The following is a 26,902-nucleotide window of genomic DNA, read 5'->3' as shown; positions in this document are numbered from 1 at the left end:
TATACGGTACCATTAATGTTATTCATTTCATTTAGCAATGATACATTACTTTAAATTCTTTAATACCGGTAATTGATTTTGGTTTCATAAAATTGATACACACAAATATTCTTGCCACAGTCAGAATACTAAATTAAATTTGATTAATTTTACTCAAATATGCATGAGCACTCAATGAATGACCTTGACTGTGCATAGGCCTATGTGTTTGCTGTCAAACATGGATGTTTTTATGAAACTTGACATTTCAACTGTGGATGTTATTGCAACCAGGGACCTTCCCCATTTAGCTAAGATGTTCAATTGACGGCAAACAGCCTACAAATGCATGCGAGTGTGTCCCTTATCGTTGATAACAGTCCCTGCCCTGGTTAATAGGTTGTGTGAGGGTGTGTGTCTATTTTAACTTACACCTTCCCCATGATGTCATTTTGAAGATTCATGGATTTAGTTTGTTCAACTTACAATTGGCGAAAATTATTTGTTTTTGTTAACTGCACACAAACATCGCTATCCGAGCTCTTAAATTATGAATGTACCACACAATGAAGTCAAAATCTATGAATGTGCCTTTAAACCTCTAACTGTGTGGAGTAAATCAAATCAAGCATGCAAGCAAGAAGGCAGCTGCCTCATTCCATCATTCAGTCAATCAATACAGAAATCCAACCAATAAGCTCTGAATCAATGCAGCTAATTCAGTGACAAAACTTCACCTCTAGTAACTGAGGTCAAACTGTGGCAGAGATTAACATGCTTTGGTTTAACCTGGAATATTCACACCACTCATACCATTCAATGCTCATAGTACCTACCACAGTATTAAAATGGTATCAACTTTTAAACAGGACTTGTGTATTCTGGAGCATATATTTTAATATGTACACAAAATAAGACATGGGGGGATTTTGAATATTAAGGAAAAAGAAACCATTAAAAAAAAAAGTTTACGATGATATTTTGCCTCTTTATTATTGACAGGGAGATGATAAATTGATAATCATACTGACCTGCAGCATTATACTTATACTCGTTATGGAACGGTATTAGTAAATATACATAAAATCAAAAACAAATATTTTAGTTTTTAACATAGGAATTTCAGCTGCTGAAAGCAATTTGAGATTCGCCTGTAATTCAATAATGATTATTAGTTCAGCAATCAGCAGTATAAATTAAACTAATAAAGCACAATATTTAGCAGATCATCAATTGCACATGTGCATACAAAATAGTCCCAAACAAAAATGTTTGGTAGACTCATAACCGGTGCGATCTTACCTTTCCGATGTTGATTAAGATACTTCTTGCATCGATCCCGAGATGCGGAAAAAACCAATAGTCATTTTGTCCCACATAAATGAATAAATAACAAAAACCCCCCGATCCCCCGGTGGACTCACCCAAAGGTGACGTCACACCATATGATCGCCCTTATCCGACTTGGGATCCCCTACCGGACCAAACTTGTAGGGGTGGCGGGGTCGGGATAATCAACATCGGAAGGTAAGATCGCACCGGTTATGAGTCTACCAAACATTTTTGTTTGGTTCTGACTCAGTACACCGGTCGATCTTACCGTTTCCGATGTTGATTAAGATACTTCTTGCATCAACATCTGAAAGATCGATCTAGCAAGTAACCGACGGATGGAGGTACAAGATTGGTCAGCATCTGATCAGGGATCGGGGCGGTAACGATGGTTTTCGCGAGGTCAGAAAATATTTTCCCCAACGGTCGGGAAACAAAAAAGACCACGCGATCACAGACATAAACCTCCTTACTTAATAAGTTTGGTGGTTAAGAATAGCGACACTGGTTCTTACCATGCTGAGTATTCTGTATAGTCTGAAAACCTGGTACCCGTACACCACCGTATTATGATCGCCGAACAATGTCCCGGTAAACCTCCCGCCCGTCTCTGATTACTAACGTAAACGGAAGTATCGTAGAGAGAAGGGCGAAGGTGGCTTCCGGGACACCGCCTGCTAGATCTCCTCAAGGGACAACCGAACGGTATACCCAAGATGATGAGATAGCTCGTGTCGAGTGGGTCGTGGGGCGCGAAACCTTCGCGATCCCCGGACCCCACCAACACCTGGACCAGCCATTGCGACAGCGGCTGGACCGAAAGGCTCTGTAAGGGTGATGAATGCGGTCGTGAGTCCCTCGCAAGGCTTGTGTTCGGAAGAAATAGTGCTGCAGCGCCTTATCGGACACCCCAGCCTATCTTTGGCTTCAGCCGAACCTTGCCCAACCCTGGGGATTGGAGAGGGACGAATGTCGGTATGCACCGCGCCCGTTAGAGTCACGAGAACAGAGCGCCCGAAACAGTGTCGCTCCAGTGTTTGTGAACACGGAAGCTAACCTCGAGACCGTGTGCAACTCAGCACCGCCGTCCCGAAGCCAACGCCAAACCGGAAAGCCATCTTGAGAGTTACGTATTTAAGCGTCGCTTTTGACGGAAGGTCAAAAGGGTGACCCTTAAGGTAATCTAAGACTGTGTTGGGATCCCTTAGGAGGATCACTTTCCTTTTTGGTAGACACTCGTTAAACATACCGTCGAGGCGTAGACTAGTAAGGTAACCATCGGCTATGATAGTCGACCGTCTCGAAACCTCGGTGAATGGAGAGGACAGCTGACTTATAGCTGGCCCCAGTGGCCCGCTGAAGTCTTGCTTGGAACTTTTCTGTCAGAAACTCCGGAACTAGCAGCACAGAGGCTCTAGCGGGAGAGCTATTTGTCTCATTGCACCAAGCGTAGTATGGAGCCAGACTCTGGCTATACGTGACGGAGGGTAGACTTCCGTCTAGCCCCGGCGATGAGAAAAACAGCTTCTGATGAAAAGTATCCCTCCGCTGCGTGTTCCCTGGTAAGGGCCATGCAGCTAACTGCAGGTGCTCTAGTGATAGACCGGGTACCTCCGCTCCGGGCATCCGGAGTAGATCTGGTACCTGGGAGTGCCAGCGGCCTTGCCGCTAGCAGAATGACAATGCAGTCTTCCCACCCGATCTTGGCCACCACCCTCATGAGTAGTGAGATCGGAGGGACTGCATAAGCTGTCATCCTCCCCAGTCTATGGACAGAGCGTCCCACGGTGAATGCTTGGGGGTCCGCGACCCTTGAGCAGTACACCGGCAGTGGATGATTGCGATGAGATGCGAACAGATCTTTCGAGGGGTGGTACATCCCTTGAAGATCGTCTGAGCGACCTCATGCGGAGCAAGGACCATTCTGCTGGTCCCGACACCCTTCCTCGTGACAGATTGTGCGCGAGGATGCTGGTGACGCCCGCGATGTGTATCGCTCTCATCGTAATCTGCCTGAACTTGCACCACCCTATCAGGTGTCGTGCATGCAGGCTCAATCGTGGTGGCCCGGAGTCCCCTTGTCTGTTGGGGTAGGCTACCACGGTTGTGTTATCCGTCCGGACAACGGTATGTGATTCCACGATCACCTCCTCGTAAGCGAGGGAGGTTGATGTGAAACTCTGTCTCTATGGCCCCCATAGGCCCGAGACGGAGTCTCCGTGGATGTGGACCCCCCAGCCCCGTTTGACGCTATGGTTGTCACTCGTGACATACCGGGGTGCAGGAAACCTGACACCCTGGGTCAAATTGGGCTGATGGGTCCACCACCAGAGTTCTCTCGCGCGATCTCCGACAACGGAACCGCGAGGGATATTGGTGACGACTGGGCCTGCAAGCAGGCTAGAAGGTGTAGTTGGGTAAGCCTAACGTAGAAACGGCAGTACAGTACGAGGTCTACCATACTGGCCATTAGCCCTACCACCTTCATCCATGCCACAGCGGGTTTTGCCCGAGACTCGCCAAGAGTCAGGCACACCGCACCATGATCGTCACCCGCTCGGGTGAGAGCACCGCGAACCCCTCCGTGAGGGTGGTCCGGGCCCCTACAAATAGTGGTGGCTGCGTCGGGACCACGCTGGACTTTTTGAGCTGATCAAAAATCCAGGGTCCCGCACCCTACGGACTATCAACCCCATGAGACCCGTAGTCTTCAGTGGAGTGCGTCCGTATATGAGCCAAACGTCCAGGTAGCAACTGATGTTGACACCCCTGTGCTTCAGGTACGCTGCCACCGCTCTGACCAAGAGTGTTAAACACCCTGGGAGAGATGGACAGGCCGGATGGCGGTATCAAAACTGGTAATTTTGATCCTGTACCTAGAAGCGCAGATGCCTCCGATCTTGAGAGGCGATTGGCATATGCAGATAGGCGTCCGAGAGATCTAGCGATGCTGTTCCCATGCCCCTGATGGGGCAGGCTAGCACCGAGGCGAGAGTCCCCATTCTGAACCTTTTGGGCCTGAAGAACGTGTTCAACAGCCTGCGGTTCCGGATGGGGCTCCCGTCGCCGGTCTTCCTTGGAGCCAATGGCTCCAAGATCACCCGTAGAACGGGGGGTAGACCGGGACAATCGCCCGCCTCGTGAGAAGCTGTGTGATCCCTGTCAGTAGTGCCCGACGCTGGGGTCCGTCTGACGGTACTACTGTGGACCTCTGAAATGTGCAGACGAATGTGGGGAGACTGGGTTGCCAGTCTGTAACCCCCACTCACCACTGACCATACCCAGGCGCTCAGAGAGATGGTTTCCCACCTCTGGGTGAAAGCCATAAGCGGTCGCCCACTGGGAGATCCCCTGTGGAAAAACCGCTGAGCCCCCAGGAATGCTCTGCCTAGCTTCCCTTGGAAGAGCGCTTGCTCTTCTTCGGGCTTGCCAGCTGATCCTGTGCTACCCTTGCGCCTCCCAGAAATGGGTGCTGCAGAGGTAGTGGGCTCGGGTACTGTTGGTGGTGCACGGCCTGCTGAAGTCGGAGCTCCTACCCATGGTAAGGGCAGTTTCCGACCTCTTCAGAGTGCTCCCGTTGGTAGCTTATTTGCACGGTCCTCCACCGTAGCGCAAAAGCATCTAAAGAGCCAAAAAGGACCCTGCCTTTCCATCGCGTTGAGCGATTGGAGTGGCAGGCCCCTCCCCGGCGCTGAGTGGACACCCTATGGGCTAGGCCCATGGAGCTCTCGTTGAGGCTAGCTGTTAGCACCGCTAATAGGCTCACCTCGCGGAAGAGCTCAGATGTTGTCTGAGCGTGATACGCTTGACGACATCTGGGTCCCTCTCGGATCCCCTCAGGTAGGTCCCGTGGTCCTCCCGCGTTACACGCAGAGGAAGCGTGCAAGCACGCGGCGGCATAGCTCTACTGAGCTCGACAGCCCTACGATATCTACCCGTGAGGTTTGCCGGGAATGAGAGTGCAGGCGTCCCCAGTGAGGAAGCAGCAGCTGAGCATCCTACTGAAAGGATCCCCTGGTCCTCCTCCATGGACTCCCCCTTAGGGGGTGTCCGGAGGAAGATCAGTGCTGTTGCTCCCCTCGCGGGGCAGCGGGGGAAGGAGACTGTAGTGATGTCACTACTGAACTCAGCTTCCGACTCCTTTCCTCGCCCACAGTCTCCGTATCATGCTCCGATGATGACGGTAACTGAGGACGGGCATCTGAAAGCGGGTAAGAAGGCATAACCACTGTGTGGCTCGCCGACTACCTGCCAGCAGAAGAGGGAGTACTCCCGCAAGACCCTGAGGTATCCGCCATGGCACCACTGGGTCCGCATGCTCTCGCAGCCGTCGTCCTAGCGCTTAGCAGCACGGGCCTACCCTGATCAAGATCTGGGTTAGCTCCATGCCGGCTGGCCTGGTCAACAGCTGATGTTGGTACTGCGTGGCCATCGCTAGGGGACACTTGCCACGGAGCAAGGCCGTGGAAGAAACACCCTGCGGCTGGGACCGCGGGGCATACCCAGCCGGCAGCTGACCCTGAAAGGATCCGCCACCAGGGTAACCCCATGGTACTGCAGTACCAGCACCGCCTCCCCTTGTTGCCACAGAGACTGTGGCGACTAAAGCGGTGCTGCGGTACCGGTGCGGTATCAGCGTGGGTACCGTGAGGGTTCCCAACTGTGGACCGCTGTACCCTCGCCACACTGCGTTCCCTGTTTGGGGGATCAAGCTGTGTGCTGGCGTGGTACCGGCGCGGTACTAGCGTAGGTGCCCGTGAGGGCTCCCGGCTGTGTACCACTGTACCCATGCCTCACTGCGTTCCCCGCAAGGGGATCAAGCCGTGTGTATGGGTACCCCGCGATACCGGCTGGCCCTTGGCTAGAGGGAGCTTGCCTAGTACCACGGGTAGCTGAGCGTGCATACCCCCGATCAATCACCTCGCCACCTGAATAGGCAGCGTCAATCAATGGAGCTATGCCCTGTTGATTTGACAGTGATCGATCAAGAGAGGGTAATTGACCCATTGACGGTAATGGATCACCCACGCCCGCTGGCTCTCGAGGACATAAGTGGGTTGTTGATCAGCTAGGCTGTTCAAGCTACTTACTGTACCCTCTAGAGCTTCGCCCAAGGTCGCTGTGTGTGGCGGACCACTCACGGCAGCTATGGGCGGGTGCATAGCGGCTACCACTGAAGTCAAGCCGTAGCTCGCCTTTGTAGCTGCCACCGAATGCACCTGGGTCGCTGTCCCGTGAGAGACTGCGAGCCCAACCCCTGAATAATCGCCAGCCAGTCCCTGTGGACAGCCAGCAGCTATTCTAGGGCCCAGGGTATCACTCGGCGGTCCCGCCATGGAACGCTGCCGTGTGACAACCCCAGTTGGTTCTGCTAAGACTACACCCACAGCGTTAGCAGCGGTATCGTCTCTGCTGAACCCATGCATGCTAGGGTTCAACCCAGGCAAGCCCGGGTACCCTTGCATGCTGCCCGTCGCTGGCTACTACTGTGGCTGTTTGAGCCTGTAGATATGCCTGCAACAGACGGGTGTCCTCCTGCTAAAAACCCGTGAGGATTTTCGCTAGAGGACTGGTATCCTCCTGCTACAAACCCGCTAGGGTTTTCGCTGGTGGTTACCGCTCTGCTGCCTGCTACTTTGCTCCGACGTATAGTCAGTGCTTTCGCTGGCTGCTGAGCCTTTGGACGCGCTTAGCAGTCCCGAAGGAACCGCCTGCTTGTCCGGGACCGGAGCCCCTTAAGCAGACCTGCCATGACCCATAGGGGCTGTCACAGCGGAATCTACCGTGTCGACTGGTATCCTCCTGCTGCAAAACCCGCTAGGGTTTTCGCTGGTGGTTACCGCTCTGCTGCCTGCTACTTTGCTCCGGCGTATAGTCAGTGCTTTCGCTGGCTGCTGAGCCTTTGGACGCTTAGCAGTCCCGAAGGAACCGCCTGCTTGTCCGGGGACCGGAGCCCCTTAAGCAGACCTGCCATGACCCATAGGGGCTGTCACAGCAGAATCCACCGTGATCGACCTTACCAGTGCCCTTGGTAGATTTCTTCTTCGTCTTATGGCGATGGCGGAGCCTATCCAAATCGTCAAGCTGGAACTCGGAGAGTCCTAAGCAAAAGAAAGACATCTAGAAGATCGTGAGCACTCCCTGTGGGTGAAACAGAGCGGGTGGGGGTCCCGCTCCGTCACCAGGGAAGGGCAAGCCCGACAGGGCCGAGGCGAAGCGAGGAGAAAAGGGAGGGGGGGCACTACCCCCCAACACGCGACTCAAGCCCAGTAAGCAAACCTGAGCACGGAGGCTGATCGCTAACGTTAGTGGTAAAGTAAGGACTGGCTAACTTTATTACTAAAATGTCAGACGGGTCCCTACCAATCCCCACCGTATGAATATCTGATTAACTCGTCTTTATTGGACGGTAATGAAGACATAACGATAGAGTAATCACCCTAACATAGCAACAATAACCTACCGTACATGAAATACAATGTGTATGTACAAACATCTATTGTAACTTACAGGCTGCAATGGTTGTTTACGTGGGAAACAAAATGAATGGCGTCCAACGAAGCGGCCATTTTGAATTGCTCGTGTGTCCCGTGATACAAACGGAGGCACGATATGTAGCTAAGTTTTGGATCGTTTTTGTCACTTTTTCGTCAGAAAATGCCGTCAAAACTATCCTCAGCCGAACAATACCGGTTTGGTTTTACCTAAGGTGTGAAACTACAACCGTATATCTCGCCTTTGGTCGAGAAATTGATACACAGTGCTATGAACAATCGATAGGCACGCTGTGTCAGTCGGAGACCAAGGAGGATAAGGGCGATCATATGGTGTGACGTCACCTTTTGGGTGAGTCCACCGGGGATCGGGGTTTTTGTTATTTATTCATTTATGTGGGACAAAATGACTATTGGTTTTTTCCGCATCTCGGGATCGATGCAAGAAGTATCTTAATCAACATCGGAAACGGTAAGATCGACCGGTGTACTGAGTCTTACTGTTTATGTTATACAGTCGATGTTCTATAAACATGATATAATTTAATACCAGATTACGGTAAGCTATAAAGTGAAAGCCAATTGTTGTGCACCGTAATAATTAACAAAATTGAAGAAATTTTACAGTACCGTTATTAACTCAAATATGGTCCACAAAACTTAACCCTCAGACTTTTCTATGAGTTGACCGTTATGGGCCAGGATGGACTGGATGATGTACAAGTAATATAGCTGCTTGACTCAGTTGTTGATCTACAAAATGTAATATACCGGTACCTGACTTATGTGAAGTGCGGATGTACAAGTTTGCCTTGCAGCATAAATGTCCATTTGAAACCACACATAGATGGGTACCGGTACTCTAACAACTTCACTGACACTTAATGTAGGCACTTTTATTTTCTACGATATTTTGAGAGGTTTCTGTGATATCTGCCACTTAAAACAGTTCAACCTCCTTAGTCTGAATTATTCATTTCACCAACAATAGCAAAACAGGATCATATTTAAAATCAAAACAATGAGTGCTGTATAACTCCCAAAGTACACCTACATGTAGCAAAACCTGACATTATGGAGGCGGAGGCTGTCGTTTTCTTTGGATGGGGGTCTCAAATGTCAGTGATTAGAGTCAATATTTTGTGAAACACCTACATGTATGTATACATCTCAAGTTGAAAAATATTCACTGGTATCTCGAGTTAAAAAATAATGACCCCCTTCCTCACACAGACCCAAAAATTATTTTTAAATAATAAATGAATTCCTAATTAATTAGCCTATACGCAGGGGTGGATCCAGAGGGGAGCTTTGACAGCTAAATCATGCAAATTCAGCCTGTTTAATTTGGGAATTCTATCAGCCACTCGGCTAGTCCAAGGTTGCTAACCATGATAACTCCAAATTGGGACGTTGATCTAGTGTGCACTGGCACTGCGCACTCAGGATACAGGAACTGAGCTACCAGTCTGCCCTCTCTTTTTACCAATAGACACTCAGCCCCTGTCTAGAAATCCTGGATCAGTCCCTAATCATGCTAATATTTTACTGTAGAAAGTTATTTTGGAAAGAATGTGTCAATGCACACATAATGCACAAAACCTTTGCTTAGTATAGCCTATGTTCTGCAATTTTTATGACCCCCATTATTATTTTTTGTGAAACAAATTATTAAATTATGACTCCCACCCTTTATTAATTAAATTATAACCCCCACCCCACATTTGGAACCCCATTACGAGGAAACTGACAGCTAAGTATGATGCCATGCCAAGAAATATAATTTCTGAAAAATATTCAGTACATACGTACATAGTTATTTACCATTGAATGCATGTACAATTGTACATTCACGGAAACTGTATGATCATCTGAAATTTTTGTATTTGTCAAGATTGTATTTTTAATATTTTGAACAAGTCAAGGCTGGATGGTATACGCCAGGGGTATACACTCAACGCCACACACATACTATAATGTACGTCCATGCAGGGAATACGTTTTTAACAAGTTTGGCATTTTAGTTTATTACAATCAATGTATGATACTAAATACCGTATCATTATATTCTCAGCTTTTTTAATTTTTTGTAAACAATTTGAAGACCTGCACAAGGCAGCATCCCCTTTCTTTGCCTTTTTTTTTTTTTGACAGGTCCTGCAAATATTTCCACATGTTGATATGTCATACTATGAATGTTATTCATTCATCTGCTTGTATGCTAATCCACCTGTACACATGCTGTACGTATTAAAATACATGTGTGTATGTATTGTGTGTACATACTGATTGTGCACACACTGAACAGTGCACCCCGTTGAATTGAGATCAGTCAGTGCTCATCCATCTGCACACACATAGTGCAGTGCAGTACATACATACGGCATTTAAATACGGTACATCATCATCCATCCAAAGCCGTTTTTCCCAACTTCCCAGCATCATAATTCCACCAAATTTTCTCAGATTCAAGCTTACCTGTGTTACTAACGGAATCAGCGTTTGCTCGATAGATTTGGTTTTTATTTCCAAGTCCTTGGACTCAAAATGTCCTGGGCCTACCGCGATACCAGCACTCACAGAGGACGCCATGTTTTGATCCGTTTGCCGGCTAAGCAAGTGTTGCCAGTTGACAATTGGAGCTGTCAAAATTTTGGGTGTAAATCAAATCCGCCCAAACACCTGCTAAAATGAGCTCAGTTCTCTCAGGCTCAGTGCGGAATGAAGAAGAGAGCCCCCACAAAAGTGGAATAATTATGTTCCAAAGAGCTTTTTAACAACCTGGATACACTTGCAAAATAATGTGAGGTGGGGGGGGGGGGGGTAAACTCCACAGAAATTTGCAGGGATAAAATGAGGGCATCAAAGACTAAAAATGAGACAAACAATTGACAAATGGGGACGACAATTTAGCTTTGCCCCCTCACACTAATTCTGGCTATGCAATAAAATTCGGGTAAAATCCCCAGGAAAATCTGGTGGTGATGATGTCTATGAGCCTCAGATGAAGATGATGTTGATGATGATCATGATAACGATGCCAGGTACCGGTAATGAAGATAATAATGATGTTGGTGATAGGCCTAATGATCAGGCCTGTCTACATTTGGGGGTGCTGATTTTGAAAAAAGTGGACTTTTTTCCAAGGGGGGGGGGCAATTTTGTGAAAAGTGGACTTTCTTCCCAAAATTTGGACATTTTTTGTCTAAAAAAGATTAAAAAACCTGATTTTTTTTGCTCGCAACGCTTGCAAATTCTGACATTTTGGGACTTTTTGTATTTCCAAATTGGGGGGGGTTGCGTCGTACACCCGCACCTCCCCTGCATACAGGCCTGATAAAGATGATGATGATGCTCGCAAAACTGATATGGTGCAAAATTGGTGCTGATGATTGCTAATTGTGACCCATCACATCGAAACACGGCAGTTGTCGGAAACCCACATTTAAAGATAATAAAGAAAACGTGCCCCGAAAAATAAAGAAAATAATAAGGAATTTGAATCCTTTTTTTCACATAAAATCACCATTCAACATACGACATCAATGGAAGAGGTGTCATTTTAAAGCTTAAAAGCTGTCCTTTAGTCTGGTAAAGAAACATACAAGTTCATTTTTGACGACAACTGCCGTGTTTCGATGTGATGGGTCACAATTTTGAAAAAGTGGATTTTTACCAAGTGGGGGGGGGGGCAATTTTGTGAAAAGTGGACTTTCTTCCACAAATTTGGCCCTTTTTTGATCAAAAAAGCTTTAAAAAGCTGGCTATGGGCCTGGATGAGCCTCCGGGAACTCAGTCTCAGATGATGATTTTCAGATGATGATGATGATGATGCTCAAAATATGAGGTGGTAGGCCTATATCTGGTGGTGTGATGAACCGGCTCAGTCGACTCATACAGATGATGATGATGATGAAAATTCAGGTTAAAAATTAAAATTAAAATTACAATAGGATGCTCCATACAATCATCCCACATGTTGATGCCTGAACATGGGTTTCTGACCAAATTAACCTCATATTTGCCCATTTTAGCCCCAAAAGTGCACATTTCCGCACGTGTCACACAAATTTATTCCGCTTTTGCACCATATTTCATCAGTTTAGCTTCAAAATAGCAAAATTTTTGTACCACAACCTTATTTCTGTGCCAAAAGGTGCTGAATTCACTATACTTCAAGAATTTTTTTCCAAACCCATTCCCCCTCCCCCCCCATGTCAAAAAGAAATCTACGCCACTGGTTCCTAACGTTTTTCTACACCTTTTTAGGACATAGTATAGAAACGGTACAAAAAATATTGTGCCAAAAATCGCTTGCCCCCCTTTCGACCTTCCAAAATTTGCTTGACCCCGACCCCCTTCGACCTGCCAAAAAATGCTTGCCCCCCCTTTTGGCCTGCAAGAAATTGCTCCCCCTATAATTCACCACCCCGGTGTACACATTATTATTGCACCACCCCTGAATGGGCTATTCCAGAAAATAGATGCACAGTCCACATAAAGATTTACATGCTTTTTTCATTGGAAATCCAGACTTTAAAGTTTCCCAAGGCATTAAAGACAAACAAACCAGCAGAAACATATTTCAAAATCGGAAATTCTTAATTTGGTCTATTTTGGACAATTCCATGATCTTTCATTCGGCCTTTTCCATTTACATTGTCAGTCGCTTTCAGAAAGCAAACTTGGACCCCCCCCGGGGAAATCCAGTCATTTCTCTGATTAAAAAGTATTAAACGTGCACAATAATTTTCTGCATTTCTGAAATAGCCCAATATTGAGGTGCTCCTATTCAACAGAGAGATTTCCTTCACAAAAACAAAATGGCGGCCTCCTTGGAAGTTGAAAAATTGACACAACAGTGCGAACAGCAGGAATTAGAGGTATTTAAAGCTTTAGATATAAGTATAGCAAACACAATGATTTCATAAGAGTTTGTTGTATACATACAGTTTGAAGAATTTGGTAAAATATGAGTAGAAGATGATGAAAATGACAACAATATCAAGGTATTTCAGTAAGCTTAAAATTAAAATACTAGAACTTATACGATGTCCTCATTCACAAACTGATACTATCTGTCCATCGTATAAGACTTTCTCCGTACGGCAATGTGGTGAAGGAATATTACACAGTCAAGAATAGGCTCCATAATTTTTTTGTTCTGATCCCTCCCAGTCTCCCAAAACATCAAAACATCAAAAGCGTTGCACATTTACTTATAAGACTGTCCTTTTTCATATAACGCAGACAAAGTAGGGCCAAGCTACCTAGAAATTGTCAAATTTTGGCAAGAAATATCTCTGTGTAATCCTATGTAAGTCCCACATCACATCGTTATCGGCGATCGTGATTTTTTTTTCTGAAGTTTGGCTGGTACCCACTTGCGTCATGCACGTGACATGACGTACAGCTAAAATAATCGACTGGGAATCGGGGATCATTAAAACGTCAACAACTTTCAAAACACAGACAGTAGTAAACTTAATGGCGAGCGGTCCGAATTTTGAGCCATACAAGTTTACGTGGTGAACTATTAAAATACATGACCATGACATGTAAGCTTACCTCATTTAGCATGTATAGTAGACCTGCCTGCATGTCTTCGGTCCTATCCTTCAACATACTGACATTTACTGGGCCCTTCGACATGCTGCGGTAGATTGGCGTCCGTTAAATTTGCCTTCTTCATCGGCCCATAAAATATGATATATAAAAAATCAACACCTACATCATGTCTAGTAATATTTACCTCTAAACTACAAGCTTTCCAACGCTGTTGTTAACACTTCACTGCATTCTTCATTTTCTTGTAAAAGCAATTATTTCAGGAGCACTCTTTGGTCCCGTTATATTCTAAGTAGAAAGTAGAGTTTGGTGAGTCCGAGTTGCACAAATGCAGCATAAATAGTTTGTCTGCAATAGCGCTAGGTTGAAAAACTGGGAGTCTGCAGGGACCCCTGAACTTGCAGAAAATTTAAAAACAGGGGGTCCGAACTCTATTTTGGTGGGTCCGGGACCCCAAAAAGCAACCTATCGCTACCCCTGTCGAGAGGAGGGAGGTTAAAGGTCAAATTTGTCAACATGTGTGGCGTGTTTACAAACTTACACCTTGGGCTGTGCCAGAACAGCATGGACGCGATTCTACAATAGTACCAATATTTATGTAATAATGCTCTCAAAGTCCTATATCTACCTCCAAGCGGTGGGTGACAGTAATGAGTGCTTTGGATAAAAGTTGAATTAAACCTTGGCTGTATAAATTATATAAAAATTTCAAAATAAAAGGGATGTACATGTAGAGCCCCCCCCTAAATCCACTTCAAAATTTTGAGCGATTTTTTGGCTATTGGGCGACATTTCACAGCTATTAGCCGCGACTTGGGCTAAAAAGTTTTGGCAACCCTGGTCGGAGTGACGTCAATCACGTCACAAAAATTCGCACCATATAAATAGTGTAAAACGAAATGTGGAAAGTCTGAAAAAAAACATAAAATTATACAATTTGAAGCGAATATATATCAAGACATCCATATGCGGATAGTTTGCCGGAGTGTCTGAAGATCACATATTGGACTACATTAGCGTTAAGTTATAAGCGGTTTAGAGAAAGAAGAATTTTTAGTTTTCGGCAACCGGTAATCATGTGGTAATGGCCAGAATAAGCTTATTTGCGAAAAAGGACCCCAGGTAATGTCATAATGTTAAATAAAGATTACTGAGTTACAGTTACTGGAACTAGCATGTATAGGTCACCCCAGCCATCCAGGTAATTATTTTATATGACGATACAGTGCCCACACTTACGCTTTTCAACCCACAATAGACCGTGGAGCAGTGCGACTAGTTGAAGACTCTGTTTACATTTTGTTTTGACCTCGAATCGAGCTAATTTCTGGGCCGATTTCGGTAAAATAAAGGTTAAATACTTGGCGAAAATTGCATTTTATGTGAAGCTGAACACGTGAACATGTAGAGGAGAGTCTTTATTTTTGTTGTTGGCCTGAGGCCCCATGTCGAGAAGTTATAGAAATGGTAGTATTTTGGCCGATTTGAAATGGGACAAACCTCAGAAAACTACAAATTTGACTTCTGAATCGGAGTTGTTGTCAACGGAGGTCAACGGCTTGTGACATCACCTCCGGGGACACCTATAGCCCAAAACTTCATGGCCCGAGTTGTTCCTTCCTCACCATAGGGGCCATGAACGTGGTACGATTAAAAAAAGGCGCAGTGATGACGTCACACTGCGTGACGGCCTCTATTTTAGGAAGAATTCAAAACACGGCGACGATTATGGTCACAACACAGGTAGCTACAGTCTTGTCATTAGGTATGCCAGGCAAACCTTAATTAACACATTTCCTAGTCGGCCAAATTCGCCTAGAACACAATACATATTACATAGAAATTTAAAAGAACAGGTAGGTCAAGGAAACCTACATAAATATGTTGTCTATACTTCACTTGACCTGATGAGACACTTGCACATGGAATTTTAGAGGGATTTTGATAGCAGTTCCACATAGAAAAGCTGCTATCATCATGAGACTAAGATCTAGAAACACCACCGAAATGCTGTTTTGTTAGCTGAATCTTTTTGATGAAAGTCAATCTTTGACAAGTAACTTTGCTACGGAAAGTGCCATGACAAAAAGGTTTTCAGTTTTGGCTTTCTTTACTCAAGGGCTTTAATTTGATATATAAGATGATGCAGTTTGATGGCAAATTTGAATTCACCTGGCATACCTATTGTCATTTTTGGTGTTTTTTGTGTGTACTCTGGAATAAAGTGGAAAGGTCTAAGGTAGACATCTCATTCTCAGACCTTGAAGTGGAAAAGTCAGTGGAAATCATAGTGACGGAGGTGTGAGTACCTCAGGCTAACCTCACAACATCATGATCATGGACACATGCATGACAATTGATATGCCTCCCAATTTGTTTGTGCCTTACAAGTTTTACTCCAGAAGTCTACAATTGCTTTCAGAGAATAATTAGCCCTCTTGTCCTGATTGACGCGCATGACCTAACAGTTAGCGATTTACATGTAATGTAGATAGATAGGGCTTTCCAATTCCAGCTTTTTTTTCCTCGCGCTGAGTGAAATTAAAAGCTAAGTCTAAGAGTAGACGTATCTGCTTAAATCAGCCAATCACCATCACGTGAGCACATGATTATCAATAAATATGTAACATTACACAGTGACAGCATTAGTCAATATAGCAGAATACAGAGGGGGGGGGGGGGGACTGACATGAAACTTTAGCCTGCAGTATTATGGGTATCATACATGTATGGTGGTCAAGCCCTCCTGCAGTTCAAATTTTCCTCACCGATAGCTTCTCATTCTTGGTTAGAGTCTGAACCTGTCAAAATCTAGGAAGAAATCGATGAAGCATGACACCATGTATATTAAGAAGTCGGGTAAATACAGCTAATCACGATGAGTGATTGCATCAAAACTGTTGGCGTGTTGCTCAAAATTCACATTGCACTTCAAAGACTATTACAAAATAGGCAACCTTAATAAGATCTTCAGACTCCAACGTGGAATGCGTAACTATTGTGTGCAAATTTCAAAGCTAGCGTTCTTGAGTAAGGCAGTTCCAAAGACTTCCAGTACAATTGGGGATCATGCTTCAGTTCATTAGCTCCAAATCCAATTGAGTAAAACTCCTAAAATTGTTACAGTGCCAGTAGCTTTCTAGCCAAAATTAAAATTTAAAAAAATCATAGCTCTACAACTTGTCTCTTGGACCAATTTCAGTTCTCTAGATTCAAAACATGTCATAATTTCAGCCCCTGTTTTTGCCAGGAAATCAGTCCTCAGTTCCCAAATCCCAAACTTGAATTTTCATGAAGGGTAAAGGATCACCAAACTGCAATTGAATTTCATGTACACTACGGTATATCATAAGTGATGTGACAATAATATACATCTGTATTTATATCACTGTTTCAGGCACCGGGTGGTGTAGCTACGCCAGAAATGTACAGTAAACTTCTTACGCTTTATTTGCTTCAAAATGATCTGTAAGTATTTGTTTCAAATGACAACCACCCACAAGGATGGAGAAAACAAATTATAGCAATGTTTTTAAAACGTTTTGTGGCAACTTTTAACCTTTATATAAACCCAATATTTAAACATTTTGTGGCAACCTTTGTTAGCCTTTTTGAAATTGTTCCAAAAATAGTGTTTGTTGGGTACCTGATCAGAAATATTTGAACGTCCACTCAACAGGGTATGTCACTCACAATTGCCAGAGCAAAATAGTGGACTCTTGATGAAATATGTGATCGAAATGGAACCAATATCACAACATGGGGGTCATTGCTAGAAATTGTTTTCTAACACCCTAAATGGTGAGCACTTCATAATATAGTCATATGAAAATAAACCACACATTTTTGGTGATGAAGCAGACAAAAATAAATGACAACACAAACAACAACCTGTAACACACGACTCTATTATAATACTATAAAATAATGTTTTTGATGCAGAGCTGTTATCCTGTACACATCTGTATGTGTTTCATTTGAATTGATGATTCCTTTGCTGGTAAACACTAAAGGTACCCCAATTGGGCAACTTTTGAAGATTTTACCTTAACTTTCGACAATTTCCTGTCCCATAATAACCAATGGTTAAGAAAAAAATTGGGCGACTTTTCAACATTGTCTCCCACAACATACAATAGTTTTCTGTCCCATAGAAACCAATAGTTTTAAAAAAGAAAAATTGGAGGCTTTTTGATTATTTGATCTGCGATTCGGGGGTGACATTTTTGGGCAACCTTGCACTTGCATACTTGCTAGCCAGCTTGCTACCTCAAGTAGGCACCAGCAATCAAAAACTGCTACTTAGCAACTTCAAATGCCAGTGTCGGAAGTGTCAGGTGTGTTTTAACATAATAAACTTTCAGTTGTTTTGCTTTTTTCCTTTCCAGAAATAATGCAAAGTTCTTATGGAAAAGAATACCACAACCAGTGAAAACGGTAAGTCTGATTCATAAAAGGAAACAGGTAACTGGATCATCATCATCATCAAGCTTTCTCAAACTATTGTGATCTTGGGCAAGCGAAACAATTTTGGTTGGCTTCAGCATCCCATCAGTATCTCCCAGGAGGTGCTGGACATACTGTTAGTACAGTGTGCGTGGCCGTCCCGGTTTCCTCTTCCCATGTGGTGGAGTATAAAGGGCATATTCTTTCACAGGCTCGTCGTCTTCAAGACACAGTGAATGGCCGAGAAATTTGAGTTGATGAATCTTGACTCTGGCAACCAGTGGAGTGGTGTTGGTCAGATTGTAGATGGTTTCATTTGGAATCCGATCCACACACTTGACTTTAACATGACTCTGTAGCAAGAGGTGGAAATGTTGCAAATGCATTGATCTTGTTTTCCATGTCCTTGGTGATTACCCATGACTCACACCCATTATTTGAGAAAAATAAAGCAACAAAGCAAACTTAAATAACAAAAATAATTGATGTAGAGAATGTAAAGATCAACTTGGCATGAATGTGACTGTTTCTAACAAAAAGGTGGCACAATAATTGCAACTGAGACAAGGGTGAAATTAAGTGGGAGACGGGAGCCATTTGGCCCCCAGAACCTCTGAAATGGCCCCTGGTTCCACCTCAATTGTAGTTGACCAGGGGACACTTTTCTCACAAAACTGGCCCCTGGATAGTGAACCAAGAATATCTAAATTCAAAGCAACTAGTGCTTATTTAACTCATTCAGCACATCTTTATTTTTATTGGCCCTTGGTAATTGGAAATTGCCCCCTGTTTCCTCCCAATCTTGATAAACCAGGGGCTACTTTTTTGCCAAAGTGGCCTCTGGTTCAAGCTCTCTTATTTTCACCCTTGAACTGAGATAAACCCACCTGCAGGCCTCGAAATTTACATAGACTTGGCCTTGGTGCCCTCAATGTCAAAGCATTCTTCAACACATAATGGCCTTTGTGCCCTTCGCTCACTGGCCTTGAAATGAATTCCCTTAAAAATGTGAATTTTGAGGCCTGTGCACCTGACAAAATTGCCAGACATGAGTGGTGTGAAAATAAAATGTGCTATTCCAGTTGAAATCCATACACTCCCTATGGAAGACATGACCTTAATTTTCATGGGGTTACCTAAATGAGTGAAGCCATTTGAAATCTATACCCTGTGTGGGCAATTAAGATCATATCTTAACAATCTTCCATAGGGGTGTATGGATTTCAACTGGAATACATTTTTGTAGCCTAATGATCACTTTGCACCAACTGTTCCATGCATGAAATAGCAAATGCAGAAGCACTTTTGGCTTTTTCATTTGATTGGCACAGGGTTGGGCAGCAGCGTTCGAAATAGGGCCGGTCAGCCGACCATTGGCCTGTAACTTTTTGGCCTGGCCGGTAACTTTTCTGACTGGCATCTAGTTGCCGGCCCGGTTGGCCGGTAACTTTTTAAGGTCAAGCCCGGCTGGCCTGTAACTTTTTGAGGCATATTTCAAACACTGTTGGGCAGCCTCCCGAGGGCATAGGTTCTACAGTTACACTGAATTACAAAGACCTATTGCACTGGCCGGACAATTGGTAAAATCACGCCCTGCGTCACACGATGCTATGCAGATGGATCGGCGAATGATGGGATAATGATGTGATTACAATTCTGTAATCAGAACCCAACTTCATGTTTTACGCCATAAACTGCGCCAAATCGGGCAGTGCGAAAGATCTTTGCAAAAATTATGCTGTAGTTCTTTTTGTATGTTCATCATGTTTTTATAGACCAATCCTGATCGATGTTATAGAACCAGTAATGTGAAGAAGATTTTACCATAGATGTTATTAGTTCTCATTTATTATCATCTTGTTTTCTGTGTATTGTAGGCCAATCCTGAGCTGGGTCATATCTGGGCTGTTGGCCAACAAATGTGGCATAGAGATTTTCCAGCAACATACAGTGCAATGAAGAAAGACTGGTCTGAGCCTGTCAAGCCTATGATGGATTCGTTATTAGGTATGTTTGTAATGAGACATTATAATACAAAGGCTTTTTTATTAACCCATTGTACCTGAGTTAAGGGGGTACTACACCCCTGGCCAATTTTGTGCTTATTTTTGCATTTTACTCAAAAATTATAGCACATTGGTGGCAAGTAAGATATGTATATTATAGGGGCAAGGACTACAACTGCTGTACTGAAAATTCAGCAACTCAAAGCAAATAGTTATTGATTTATTGATCAAATATTGGTTTTCCCTCAATTTTGACTAACTCCACAACTGTTGTCTGTGCTGAAATAAAATTTCCAGTGCAGTAGTTGTAGTCCTTGCCACTATAATAAACATATCTTACTTGTCCCCAATACACAATAATTTTTGAGAAAAATGAAAAAATAGGCACAAAATTGGGCAGGGGTGTAGTACCCCCTTAAAGGGATATGCAGAGACATCATATCTTTGTGCTTTGAGTTATGATACATCCTGAATTGCAGTTAATGTTAGTGAAATCCACTCCTTTCTCTAAATGTATTTATTTTAATCAATTTATTTTGAAACAATCATACCCAGTTAACAAATGTAATGCTACCAATGAACATGCATTTTGGTCGATCCTTCATGTAATTATTTTGTGTAAGCTAATCCTAACCCTAACTCTAATCCTAACCCTAACTCTAATCCTAACCCTAAGCCTAATCCTAACCCTAATCCTAACCCTAAACTAAACCTAACCTTAACCCTAACCCTAATTCCGTGTAAAATTACATGAAGGAATAACCTGCAATTTATAGAATCAATAAAAATACTGATGTTTGAAAAATTTACCGTTACCAATTTAAGATCTTGAAACAGTTTCATTTTTCAAATGTTAACCTACTTTGAGAATTTTAAAGTTGAAATATTAGCAGAATCAAGATGTTTTACACTATAAATTTGTATGTTTTTACAGAACATGTTAGACAGAGAGTGTTTAAGCTGATTAGCAGGGCATACACATCCATTGAAGCAGATGAGTTAGCATCTTATGTAGGACTACCTTTAGAGCAGGCTATCAATGGTAAGTGAACTAAAGAAGGTTGTCACTACATCCCACAATGCATGGTAGCACCATCTCCAATTTGAACCTCATCAGTACCTCAGGGTACTAGGTTGCTAAGTTACCCAGCAGGAGTGTTCAATCTATGCTTTATGCTGAGCAGCTTGACGCCTCATCGCACCGCTTACATTTTTCTGTAAGCGGCAGTCACCAAGCGGTATGCCACTGACCAGCTGGCAGCAGTGGCATGACTCTAAAAGCCGCTCTGTGCTTATTGGACAAAAACTGTATTCTGTTTTTGTACGTCAGAGCAGCACCACTCTCGAGTTGAACTGAAATGAACTTCAAACGATTTACCGCTGGGACAAAGGGTTGGAGTGATTGACATATCAGCTTATCGCTGGTCACCGCTAGCATTTCTGGTATGACTGCATAGTGAATTAAAATCGTTGTCAGAACCGCAAAGTGGCAAGCAAGTATGAAACCAGCATTACTGTATAAGTATGAAGACATGTGTGGCTGATTACTATTTTTATGCCAACTTTCATAATTCAATTTGTCTGAAATTTTGGGCTCTTAGTCTTAGTTTTTGAACATAGATAATGGGCATCTAAGGTACCCAGGTACTTAGACAGTGTACGATCTGAGGTTACTGTTCAGAACCCAGGCAACTTTTTGTACAATACAATGCATACAGCCTGAAGTATGGCCCTCTATAGCAATACATAAAACGTATAAAGCGTAGTATCAACATGTCCATAAATAGCCTCAGATTGAGCTTGTTATGCAGGTTCTCATCTATATAATCAAAAGTTTAAGAGCCAAATCTAAGCCTCTGCTTATATTTTATTAAAACAAAAAGCTAAAAGTAGCTACATTGATTAAGAAGAACTCTGGGAAGGAAAATCAGTTCTTCCTCTCTCTCTCTCTCTCTCTGTGTCAGGTGGCGCTGTGTAGCGCTGCTGTGGTCTTCACAAGAGTACGCCATCTCACTTGATCTGATGCCAAGTGCGTTGCACCTTACATTCCTTGGTTAGAAACCAGCTTCACGTCATTAGTCCAAGATTAGTCCAAGTTCTTCCAATTGCACTAAATTTGAATAAAAAGCACTTGTAATCACTCCACTTAAAAATTGTATTACTTGCAAGGACGGACTGGATGATATCGTCCGTAACTGGCGGGCAACCTGCTGTCGAGTCTTGATTTGATCCCTTAACTTTATTATCACTGCATCACTACTGTATATATTATGAGCCTAATACAACTTTTCTCTGTTTGAATCCTATATAGCGGTAGTAGAAGAAGGCTGGACATATAATGCTGATAATAAAATGATTCATCCTAAGCAAGAAGGTAAGAAATAATGGCTAATTGTGGGATTGGGCTATTGCAGTTGAAATCCATACACCCCCTATGGAAGACATGACCTTAATCTACCACACAGGGGGTTGTAGATTTCAAATGTAGTCATCCATTTACTGTAGAAATTTCAATTGAATGAACACAGCTTTCAACAGCTGTTTGCGATCCTACCGCCATCGAATATCGCAGATTTCAAACTACAACACGAACGCACGACCATGGATACAATACTAACCAGTCACAAGTGAGTTGGCATGGTTGGATTCACTATTATGCACTTACAATCGCACACGCTGTCACGCTATGTCAGGCTTGGGCTGTGTTCATGCAATTGAAATTTCTACTGTAGGTAACACCATTTGAATTCACACCCCCTGTGTGGAAGATTAAGATCATGTTTTCCATAGGGGGGTATGGATTTCATCTGGAATAGCCCACTCCAATATGGTGGATGGATTTACCATAGCATTACACAGGGGCTGTTCAAGACTATATAAGTCTAACCCCTTGGGGTTGTATATCAAGCAGGGTTCCCAGTCGCTCGGAGAAATCAAAATCCATTTTTCCAGACAGGGAAACAGGGAATTTGAGTGGCCCAAGAGGGCAATTATTATGGGTGGGCGCTTATTGGGGCATGGGCGCTTATTGGAACTAATACGGTATATGTGAACTCACACATATCTGAGGCAAATATGTTACTTGCTACCACAAAATGAGTGTGAAGTCGCAAGTTGGTATTTTCGAGGCAACCTGGCTGCTGCTTTGGTGTTTTTTGTTTTATAAGCACCTGTTCAAAGTATTAGGGCACTGGTACAGGTGCACAGCAAACAAAGAGCATCAACTCAATCAGCTTGGATATCTCAAAACTACCAACTTGCGACTTTACGATTATTTCGTGGTAGCAGGTCACATAAGGAAGCTAATGGAGATATGTCTTTGTGCTGCTGACTGTGTCATCAATATGTCTTCATCAATATGTCTTCATCAGATAGAGTAACTATGCTTCAACATGACAAATAAATGATTGGACTTATCCACATTCCTTCTGCGGAATATTTTGGAAATATCTTCCACAAAGGGAGTAAATGTCATTTTTAAACTTGTTGAGTCAAGGCCACCAATATCTATCTGCCACAAGGTGTATCAAAATGATTGGTACCATCAGTTTTCACTAATAATGGATGAGTTTGACATATCAAAATTCAACACAAAATAAGTTGTAGATTGATTGTATAACAAGTCATAAACTATACATTTTGGACATTTAAAGAGTATCCAATGTTGCATTTGGAAGAGACCGGCTTTTCAATAAACATCAAAATCGATGGGTACCAATCATTTTGATACAACCTGTATAATGCTGGCTTACAATTGACACCCTAATTAAAAATTCCTATGTAAATTTTTGAAAAATATGATCGGAAGTAGTACATAATTATTTCCTTAATATTCGACCAGTTATATTTGCCTCAAATTTAGGGAAATGGATATATCGGTGTTTGCATCCAAACTCTTGATTTGATGTTTTACAGCTTGAATAAAATCCAATCCAAATTCTAATCTAAATTATTTATTGTCTTTTTCTTTCCAGAAATTGTGAATGAATCCCCATTACCCAGCGAACAACAGATCTCACAACTCACAGACTTTGTGGCATTCCTGGAAAACTAACTGTATAGAATTATGTATGGATACAAAGAGAACAGTTTACTACGCCATTGCTAGAGTGGATTATGGGGTACCAACCCCTAGTCATTATTTCTGTGTACAAGGCCATTTACTGGAGCAGAGATACCACTTTTCAGGTTTTTGCCTAAATTCAGGCTTTTTCAAATGTCCAAATTTCTGCACTTTTGTTTATTATCAGTCTATTTTGGGACTTTTTGACTCAAATGTATGCAATATTTTAGGTTTTTTTCACCAATTTTAGACGTTTCGAGTGAAGTGGCTTCTCTGCTACAGCGGGTGTGCCAATTGACCAGTTCTGTCATATTTATATTGATGTAAAATGTGTCTGTCTACAGAAAACTTCGTTAGTATTGGCAGAAAAAACAGTATTTATTATTACAATGAAGACCAGCAAAATAGTGACGTTTCCTATCCAAAATGGTGTATTTGTCCCATGTTATAGGACATGTAAATATATTGGTACATCAGGTACAACATATTAAAATATTCTGGGGAAGAGAGACAGGCATGGACGAAAAAGATAACAGACCACGTCCAAGCAGTCAAAGACTCAACATCACCCGATAATGAGGGCCGATTGTTACATGAAATGCGACAGGCAAAACTGCTACGGAATTACAGCATATTTTTCCGGGCTATCGCATAATCGCGAAGGCACGCAATGCTGGCATGATTGTTACACACAGCACGATCGAACAATCAGCCCTGATGAATATGCAAGAATTCACAGCATACAATGCATTGGGACTTTGACTGTTGATACATGGTCTGTAGTAGTCTGTGGAGACAGGTTATGTACAACATGAGACTATCAAACGTACTTTAGTTTAATGATTTTAATAATATCACAAATATGATTGCTGATAAAGTTACTATGACATGGATCACTTTTGACATACATTTAAGTAGGTATAATAACAATAAATATCTAATTAAATAGATTTTTCACACACACACCAGCATACGACAAGTACTATCATGGAATGTAGAATTAGTTTAAAAGTACTACAATAAGTCATCATTCTTAACAATTATACACCTTTTATACCTAACATGTTTTTGAAGGGGATTTGCCATTTGGTCTAATGCCAATTGGTCTAATATCCATTTCGTCTACATCCATTTCGTCTAAACACATTTGGTCTATATCCACTACGTCCAATAATCATTTGGTCCTTTACCGATTTGGCCCAATAACCATTTTGTCCGATGACCATTTAGTCTAATAACCAATAAGTCTAAATCCATTTAGTCTAACAACCATTTAGTCTAATACCCATTTGGTCTATAACCAATAGGTCTAATAGCCATTTGGTCTAATACTCATTTGGTCTACAAACCATTTAGTCTTACAAGCATTTAGTTTATTAATAAATAGACGAAATGGCATTAGACTAACTGGTTATTAGACCATACGAGTATTAGACCTAACGATTATTAGACCAAATGGGTATTAGACCAAATGGTTATTAAAGAAATATTAGACCAAATGGTTATTAGACTATATGGTTAGTAGACATACCGGTTATTAGACCAAACAATATTAGACTAAATGGACATTAGACTATATGATTATTAGACTACGTGGCAATTAGCCTTTCTGGTAATAGACCAATTGAATATAGACTAAACGGGAATTAGACAAATTGGTATTAGACCAAATGGCAATAGGCCGTTTTTGAAATAAGTTACAGTTCTTGTGTTACACCAATATAAATCTGTAGGTTTTATCAGATTTTTGAATTGTGCTGTCAGTTTGTAGGCAGGGTTGGGGTCATGGGCGCCGCTAGCCAGTCGCGCTATAGCGCATAACCAAAGTCGCAAGAGAATATTTTCATGAGTCTGCCACAATATGAAATGTAAGTTATTTAGTCGTCACTACGAAGCATACAAATACATGCGCAGTGTAGTCTACTTATGCGGCCCATAGTGCTTCTCACTTTGTGCTATTCCAGTTGAAATCCATCAACCCCTATATGGAAGACATGATCTTAATCTTCCACATAGGGAGTGTGAATTTCGTATAGGATTACCTGAATGGGTGACTCATTTTAAAATCTACACCTCCTGTGTGGGAGATTAATGTCATGTCTTTCATAGGGGTGTGTATGGATTTCAACTGGAATAGCACAATTTAACTTAACGCTCAGTTTTGGGTTGTTTTAGTAATAGTCCTCAATGCAGAATGCAACAAAAAAAAAACATTCAAAACCCATCCCACCCACCTTTAATTACAAAGAGGTTACCCTGAGCATGGAAGTAATCCAGACATACAGTATCCCCACCTTGGTTGACGTGCAATTATAGCTGTATGAATATTACTTCCATGCTGTCCAAGGGTCATTACTACTATAGGTAAATTAGGTCATTCTTATCCAAGCTCAAACATACCTGTTGCATTCACGTACTAAGTGTGTATGCAGTATACCTATAGTCAGAATTTACGTGTAGTAACAGTGGTACATGCTTTAGTTTGCACTGAATTTGACCTTTAACCAGTCCAGTATGTGGTAACTCTACCGGTAGTGTACTCACATGAAAGATGGCACAATTAATGACGGAGAAATAAAGTTTAATCTATGTGGTAAATTAAATATGAGAAAGGTTTTTAACACAAGTCAACACATACATAAATGACAGCCAGTGAAAAAATTTCACTGACTATCCAGGATTTGAACCTTGGACCTTCGGATCACCGGACCGATGCTCTACCAACTGAGCTAATAAGTCTAAGATAATTAGCTCAGTTGGTAGAGCATCGGTCCGGTGATCCGAAGTTCCCAGGTTCAAATCCTGGATAGTCAGTGAAATTTTTTCTCTGGCTGTCATTTATGTATGTGTTGACTTGTGTTAAAAACCTTTCTCATGCGGCACAATTAATGTTTTAAATATAAGAAATAAAATCCTCTGACGAAAAAAAGTTACTGCAGAATATTCTCATTGGCATAAATTACAATAAAACAATGTACTAAGAACTTTACAATGCTCCGTCTAAAATCTTTATT

At 42.7% G+C, this 26,902-nt stretch overlaps 2 protein-coding genes across 2 annotated transcripts in view; one reads left to right on the top strand and one right to left on the bottom strand.

Moving 5' to 3' along the window:
- Nucleotides 1–10,403, bottom strand: part of LOC140167441 (alpha-catulin-like) — a 204,164-nt gene extending 193,761 nt beyond the window's left edge. Inside the window, exon 1 of the mRNA XM_072190748.1 lies at nt 10,284–10,403. Within this exon, the coding sequence (XP_072046849.1) occupies nt 10,284–10,397 (114 nt within the window). The 5' untranslated portion in view covers nt 10,398–10,403. The remainder of the gene's footprint in view (nt 1–10,283) is intronic.
- Nucleotides 10,404–12,614: 2,211 nt separating this feature from the next.
- Nucleotides 12,615–26,880, top strand: LOC140168047 (COP9 signalosome complex subunit 8-like). Its single transcript, XM_072191353.1, has 7 exons — nt 12,615–12,688; nt 16,771–16,841; nt 17,762–17,810; nt 19,697–19,826; nt 20,760–20,867; nt 22,137–22,199; nt 23,800–26,880. The coding sequence occupies exons 1-7, from the start codon at nt 12,629–12,631 to the stop codon at nt 23,877–23,879; spliced, it is 561 nt and encodes a 186-aa protein (XP_072047454.1). The 5' UTR covers nt 12,615–12,628; the 3' UTR covers nt 23,880–26,880.
- Nucleotides 26,881–26,902: the final 22 nt, after the last annotated feature.

This window comes from Amphiura filiformis, chromosome 13 (genome assembly GCF_039555335.1).
Source record: "Amphiura filiformis chromosome 13, Afil_fr2py, whole genome shotgun sequence".
In the NCBI taxonomy this organism is placed as follows: domain Eukaryota; kingdom Metazoa; phylum Echinodermata; class Ophiuroidea; order Amphilepidida; family Amphiuridae; genus Amphiura; species Amphiura filiformis.
Note: the sequence above shows the minus strand (reverse complement) of the source record. Positions and strands in the feature narration are given on the sequence as shown.

What these genes read in the sequence shown, in the direction of transcription:
- LOC140168047 (XM_072191353.1), top strand. Translation starts at nt 12,629, where the DNA reads ATGGCGGCCTCCTTGGAAGTTGAAAAATTGACACAACAGTGCGAACAG. An exon ending in TTTAGAGCAGGCTATCAATG is followed by an intron (nt 20,868 to 22,136) that starts GTAAGTGAACTA and finishes AATCCTATATAG; the next exon opens with CGGTAGTAGAAGAAGGCTGG. An exon ending in GATTCATCCTAAGCAAGAAG is followed by an intron (nt 22,200 to 23,799) that starts GTAAGAAATAAT and finishes TTTTCTTTCCAG; the next exon opens with AAATTGTGAATGAATCCCCA.